Source organism: Polyodon spathula, chromosome 29, assembly GCF_017654505.1.
Source record: "Polyodon spathula isolate WHYD16114869_AA chromosome 29, ASM1765450v1, whole genome shotgun sequence".
NCBI classification, from domain to species: Eukaryota; Metazoa; Chordata; class Actinopteri; order Acipenseriformes; family Polyodontidae; genus Polyodon; species Polyodon spathula.
This window is the reverse complement of record NC_054562.1, coordinates 4,827,047-4,834,546: the sequence shown is the minus strand read 5'-3', so window position 1 is coordinate 4,834,546 and position 7,500 is coordinate 4,827,047. Positions and strand designations below refer to the sequence as shown.

Here is a 7,500-nt window from a genome sequence, read left to right as displayed (position 1 = left end):
GAACACGCCACTCAGCATTCTCCCAAAACACACACACACACACAACACACAACACACACACGGCTGCAACACAGAGCGAGAGTATAGCTCACAACACACAACACACACACACAGATAGCGAGAGCTATACACACCACACACAGAAGAGCGAGAGTATAACACACAACAACACAGACTATACCACACACACACACAACACAGAGCGAGAGCTATACACACACACACACACAACACAGAGCGAGAGCTATACACACACACACACACACACACACACACACACAACACAGAGTAACACACACAGAACACAAGCGAACTAGTACCACAAACACACATAACACAGAGAGAGGAGAGCTAACACAACACACACACAGCGATACCCCACACACACCACACCCCCCACCCACCACACACACCTAATACACAACACAGAGCGAGAGCTAGCTATACACACACACACAACACCCACACAGAGAGCGAGAGCTATACACACACACCACACAACACAGAGAGAGAGATCTATACACCACACACACACACACACAACACAGAGAGAGAGCTATACACACACACACACACACAGAGAGAGAGAGCTATACACACACACACACACACAGAGAGAGAGACTACACACACACACACACACAGAGAGAGAGCACTATACACACACAACACATACACACGAGATGAGAGAGAGCTACACACACACAACACACACAGCTATACACACACACATGTGTGCCACATAGAGAGAGCTATACACCACACACACACCACAGAGCTATACCACAACACACAGAGAGAGAAGCGACACAACACAGAGAGAGAGACACACACACACACACACCCCCCAACCCGAGAGAGAGAGCTACACACACAACACAGAGATAGAGAGCTATACACAGAGAGGAGAGAGCTACACCACCACACACATATGAGAGAGAGCTATCACACACACAGAGACACATACACACACACAGAGAGAGAGAGCTAGAGCTATACACACAACACACAACCCAGATAGAGCGAGAGCTAGCTATACACACACACACAAACACAGAGAGAGAGAGAGAGCTATACACACACACACACACAGAGAGAGAGCTATACACACACACACACACAGAGAGAAGAGAGCTACACACACACACACACACAACAGACACAGAGACAGCTATACACACACACACACACACAGAGAGAGAGAGAGCTACACACACACACACACACAGAGAGAGAGAGAGCTATACACACACACACAACACAGAGAGAGAGAGAGCTATACACACACACACACACACAGAGAGAGAGAGCTATACACACACACACACACACACAGAGACTAAGCTATACCAACACACACAGCACAAGAGAGCGAAGAGAGAGCACACACACACACACAGAGAGAGAGAGCTATACACACACACACACACCACAGAGAGAGAGAGCTATACACACACACACACACACACCACAGAGAGAGCAACGGAGAGCTATACACACACACACACACACACATAGAGAGACACACACACACACACACACACACAAAGAGAGAGAGAGCTATACACACACACACACACACACAGAGAGAGAGAGATACACACACACACACACACAGAGAGAGAGACTACACACACACCACACACACACACACACAACGAGAAAAAAGCTATACACACACACACACACACACAACAACAGAGAGAGAGAGCTATACACACACACAACACAGAGAGAGAGAGCTATACACACACACACAACACAGAGAGAGAGCTATACACACACACACACACCACAGACCGAGAGAGAGCTATACACACACACACACACACACAGAGAGAGAGAGCTATACACACACACACACACACACACAACACAGAGAGAGAGCTATACACACACACACACAACACAGAGAGAGAGAGCTACACACACACACAACACACAGAGAGAGAGAGAGAGAGCTATACACACACACACACACAACACATGAGAGCTATACCACACACACACACACACACAGAGGAGAGAGAGAGAGCTATACACACACACACACACACACGGGGAGCTATACACACATCTATATACCCATTGTGTCTATATCTATATACAGACACACACACACACACACACACACACACACACACGCATATCTATTCACGCATCTACACACACACAATATTTAGTGTTATTCATTCTTATTAAAGGCGAGTTATACTCTTAACAGTGTGCGTGTCACAGAAACACATTGGAAATCCAATACAGCAACGCCTTTATCTCTCAGCAAGAGAAGCGCTGATATTAACCGAAGAAGGGCGCTTGAGAATATACAAAAACACTCGAAACACTTTCAAAATTAAACGCGGATCTTTCGCTTAAAGACTTTAATTTTGTAAAAGGAACTGCGATTATTTATTTAATCTCACGCAAAAACAACGCGCTTTTAAATTAGATAACATTGACAGGACGTCAAATAGAAATTTCAGCGTAGTTAGCTCACGTCGCGGCTTCTTAAATATATATTTTTTAAAAAAATATATAATTTCACATCTTTATCTGATTACGGCTGTTTTCGTTTGTATTATTTAACAATTCATAATTAGCCTACATAACGTTTCAAAATTGTTATTTACGAATTACTTAAAAGTGAAAACGAAGTCTTGTATTACAATTAAATTAACTTTTTTTTTTTTAATCTATTTTTTTCAGTTGGATGCTAAGAAGAGTCCGCTGGCCCTGCTGGCGCAGACCTGCTCCCAGATCGGCAAGCCGGACCCTCCGCCTTCCTCCAAGCTAAACTCGGTGACTTCCAGCGGCGTCAGCGACAAGGACTCTGCTAACAACAGCAGACCGTCCCATTCCAGCTCGAAACACGGCGCCGGCGACCACCACCAGACCGTCGACGACAAGTCAAGCTTCAAACCTTACGCCAAAGCCGGGGGGGAGTCGAGGAAGGACGGTGCGAACTCGGGGAACGGAGACGGCAGCAAAGCGAGCTACCGGCTGCCCGGCGGCGCCTGCCCGGCTTTCCCCCCGCACTCCTCCCCGAATTCCAGAGCCTGCTCCCCGCCGCAGAAGCAGCAAGGACACACGCCACACGAAGCGAAACAGGGCGGCGATTTAATCAGCCAGGATAAAAAGGACCAGCAGGAACTCTCCGGCTCTGCGGAAGCCCAGCTGGCAAACTCCAGCCACGCCCGGGCCAGCGCCAACTCCAGCAACGCCAGCTCCCAGTGCAGCCCGCACCACGGCGGCAGCGACGCGGGGAAAGCGGAGCCGCCGCAGCCGCAGCAGCAGCACGGGCACGCCGCGTTGGGCTCCGGCCACGTCGCGCCGGTGTCGCCTTACAAACCGGGCCACTCCGTGTACCCGCTACCGCCTTCCAGCATGGGATACCACGGCTCCATCGTCGGCGCCTACGCCGGCTACCCTACACATTACGGTTTGGATCATGCCAAGTCCAGCCTGGTCGGGGGGCAGCTCGGGGTGCCTGGAAAACACCCGAGCTCCAGCCCACTGACGGGCGCCTCACCCCCTTCTTTCATGCAAGGATTATGCCGGGACCCTTACTGTCTGACGTACCCCAACGCGCCCCACCTGGGGGGCAGCAACTGCGCCTCCTGCGTGCACGACCACTCCTCCACGCTGAAATCGGGGTACCCCCTGGTGTACCCCACCCACCCTTTGCACTCCCTCCACGCCTCCCCCCTCACCTCCAGCGCTACCCCCACCCTCTCGGGGCACCCGCTCTACACCTACGGCTTCATGCTGCAGAACGACCCGGCGCCGCACATATGCAACTGGGTGTCGGCCAGCGGACCGTGCGATAAGCGCTTCGCCTCTTCCGAGGAGCTGCTGGCGCACCTCCGAACCCACACAGCCCTCCCCGGGGCGGACAAGCTGCTGGCGGGGTACCCCGGTGCCTCGTGTCACCTCCACCTCCCTTCCACGAGCCCGGGTAGCCCGACCGCTTTACCCGGTACCTTCTCTTTGAGAAGCCCGCACAGCCTGGGACTGAGCCGGTACCACCCTTACAGCAAGAGCCATCTGCCCGCCAGCGGGCTGCCTGTGCACACGCTGCAGACCGCGCCTTACTACTCTCCCTACGCCCTCTACAGCCAGAGGCTGACGTCGGCTTCTGCGTTAGGTTATCAGTAGCATTATAAAGTAGTGTTTTATTTTATTATTATTATTATTATTATTATACACAAAGCAACAAGACTTGCAACAAAATGTATGATTTATCCTTTCAATCTTTCTTTCTTTCTTTCGTTCCTGGGACTGTGTTTTATTTACTGTATGTTAGCCTGAAAGCTGGGACTCTATAGCAGCAACAAAAAAAAAAATAAAAAAAAAAAAAAAAACATTTTAAAACATCATAAATCAATAAAGCATTTTTTCACTCAAGTCACACCAGGCGCGCTATATATAATATATGCAATTGTCGAAAAAAAAACAAACAACCAAACCTCGCGATAGCGAGAAACTTTCTTACAGAAATAATTCTTCATCTTTTACCCTGCATGGTCTGTCTGTGACTTCAAAGAATACATAATTGTTTTTTTAATTATTATTATAATTGGTTTGGAATTCCATTGATTTTTAATTTGTACAGCTGAAAGAGATGCAATATTTTTTGTAATGTTTGTTTTGGGGGGGGGGGGGGGGTAGAGGGGGTGACAATAGTACATTTTCGATGGCAGTGCTATCCAAAAACAATAATAATTAGAAAATAAATAAATAATGGGGCGTCTTATTTTGTTAATAAATGAAAACTTGATTCTTTTTCTCCGTTATGTTTCTGCCTCGTGTTTCTGACTGCATTACAGAGACCGTCCTTTCTGGAACAATGAAACGCTCGGCGCTGCATTCAGACATTCCAAAAGAAACGGAGTGCACTCCGCGACAAACGTTTCGACTGGAAGTCTTTTCCAAAACCACCTTACTCCTTAAAGCAAACGAGTGATGCAATTACGGTAAATTCCCTGGTGCTGCAAAAGGCTCTAAAACGCACCTGTGGTTTATCAGAATGTAAGGTGATGCAGACTACCTTGTATCATTATCCTGTATGTGGAGTTTATTCGATCCCAGTCGCCCACGGATTTTTTTTTTTTTTTTTTTTTTAAACCGGGTTTGTGTGAAAATATATATATGGTGCATTGTGAAATAGATACATAAATAGGACACTTAACGTGGTGCAATTATACACACAGGGTCTGAAAGGGGAGATTTTAACTCAAGCAGGATCGGTACTGTGTTTAATGGATCTATATCTCTTCCGATATGATTCACCTGGGTGCAACCCTGCTGTGTTGTAACAGATTAGCAGCATTTCACAAAATGACTGGAAAGAGAGTTTACTGAATCGCTGAACGCGCGGAAGAATTCAAACGGAAGATCTCAACCAGAAGAAGACAGCGTGCAACAATGTCCCGCGGATTATTTTTTTATCCAACAGAAGGAAAAATACTGGAGTTCAAAGTGATGCCAGGATGCTACAGTTCGGCCACAATCCATCACACGCCGCGATACCCGGAGCTAATGCACCCCGGAGTCTACCACGCTTAAAAAGCCTTGACTGGACTCCTTCAAGCGAGATTAAACAAGAACACGGAGTGTGGGGGAGTGTGGGGGGTGGGGGTTACCCAGTCAATTACCAACAGAACGGCTACTGGACCTAGCCAGTAAAACCAGGGGGAGCCAAAACTGGGCCTTCCACTCCTAAAATTCGTTCCTCCCCCCCCCCAAAAAAAAAGTTTAATTCAGCCAACTAAACCCCCCATCCAGACCCCTGAAATAGTTAATGATCTAGTTACTGTGGAATGACTATCCAGGACAGTCTGAGATTGAAAAACTAATAAAAATTAATTTTTGATAAATTATAATCGTTTTTATCAGGCGGGATCAAGACGGGCTTCAAAGGCAAATTATTTGCTAGTTTTGTTAAAAAGGTGAACCAGCTCCCATTCATTTGACGGCATAATTCTCATCCATACACAGAGGCTTGTCCTACGACAGCCTGACCTCAAAAAAACCTTAAAACCTATCCGGCGTGGGTTTGCCGGCCAACGACACGCAGAGCTGCGCATAGCCGGAGACTTCAACGTCGAGGTCTGACAAGCCCGGTGATTTATGATGACAGTTAGACAGGTCAGCCTGTAATCAAAGCCGCTGAACCGCGTCTCTCCAAACCTCGTAGCCAGACTTGGAACAAACACAAACAGTCCATTTTGTTTTTAAGAAAGCTGGATGAAGTTTCGCGGTGATTGATTTAGGGTCTTCGAGTCACCGGCGGTCCCTTGATGTGCTTGAAATGCAATAATCCAGATGTTCGACCGACGCGCATCTGTCATCGAGGGGAAGGGGGGAGAGCGCAAAATAAAATATATTTAAAAAGTCATGAAAAGTAATTCCATGTATAAGTAACACATCTCCAGTTTGAATCCACGAGACCCCGCTTTCTTTCTCACGACATGCATTTTAAAAATAAACACCGTTAAAAACAGAGGGACTGGTCATTACTGTATTTTTTTTTTTTTTTTCCCCCGCAGCTGGTAATGTTTTGTCGGGGCTCAGGATGAATGTAGCTTGGAATTGGCAGCCCTGCGCTCAAGGGAAACGTGCCCTGGCACCGCGAGGCCCCTGAGTTCTGCGTGTCTGCGGGGATAATGACATCATTGCCTCTCCCAGTGCGGTTATAATTTTTTTTTTAATCTTCCCAGCGCTTGGTTTAGCCAAGCTAGAAAGAAGTCCGTGCTTGGCATTTGGTTGGGTTTGCTTTATGTTTTAACCTGAGATTTGCAAGTTCCCTTTCGCTCAATTTCACGTGTTGCCCTGGACTGGTGGGAGCACCTTTTCTCTTAAGGGGGGTGAGGGAGGGAGGGAGCAGCTCAGTCTCCATGCCTCAAACCTGCCCTGGACTGGAGGGAGCACCCTTTCTGGGGTTAAGGGAGTGAGAGAGCAGTTCATTCTCCACGCCCATTCAATCTTAGCTCTGTCTGCCTGCAAGAATGGTATCAGGTCATATCATTACTGCCAGACAGCCAGCAAGCGACCAGAAGACATCAGCATAATAAATTATTTTATTTATTTTTTATTTTTTTTAAACTGCCCCATCAGCCCTCTGCACTTCTGCACCCTGCAGTCACACAGATCTGATTTAATCTTACTGGATAGGAGAGGAATGCAGTGTGACAGCAAACACAGCCCAGCCATCCTCTCTGCTTATGTCAAAGCTGCAGTGACAGGAACGCCAGGTAATCTACAGGATAAATCAAGCTGACACGACACTGCACAGTCCAAATCTCCAAGAAGCTTTGCTTCGTGTTACTTAGAATTTTAGGACTGAGACATCATTTAAAAAAAAAAAAAAAAAAAAAAAAACTATGCAAACACAATTTAGATCTTTTATTTAACATCGTGCAATCAAAGAAACTACACAACGATATCTCATAACAAGTTTACCAAAGGTCATAATACTAGCACAGTAGTATTTCATGTTAG

The 7,500-nt window shown here is 47.0% G+C and overlaps 1 protein-coding gene across 1 annotated transcript in view; it reads left to right on the top strand.

Moving 5' to 3' along the window:
* The window catches only part of LOC121302456 (zinc finger protein 703-B-like), a 5,435-nt gene extending 815 nt beyond the window's left edge, over window positions 1–4,620 (top strand). Inside the window, exon 2 of the mRNA XM_041232442.1 lies at window positions 2,707–4,620. Coding sequence (XP_041088376.1) covers window positions 2,707–4,155 — 1,449 coding nt within the window. The 3' untranslated portion in view covers window positions 4,156–4,620. The remainder of the gene's footprint in view (window positions 1–2,706) is intronic.
* The last annotated feature ends 2,880 nt before the right edge of the window (window positions 4,621–7,500 follow it).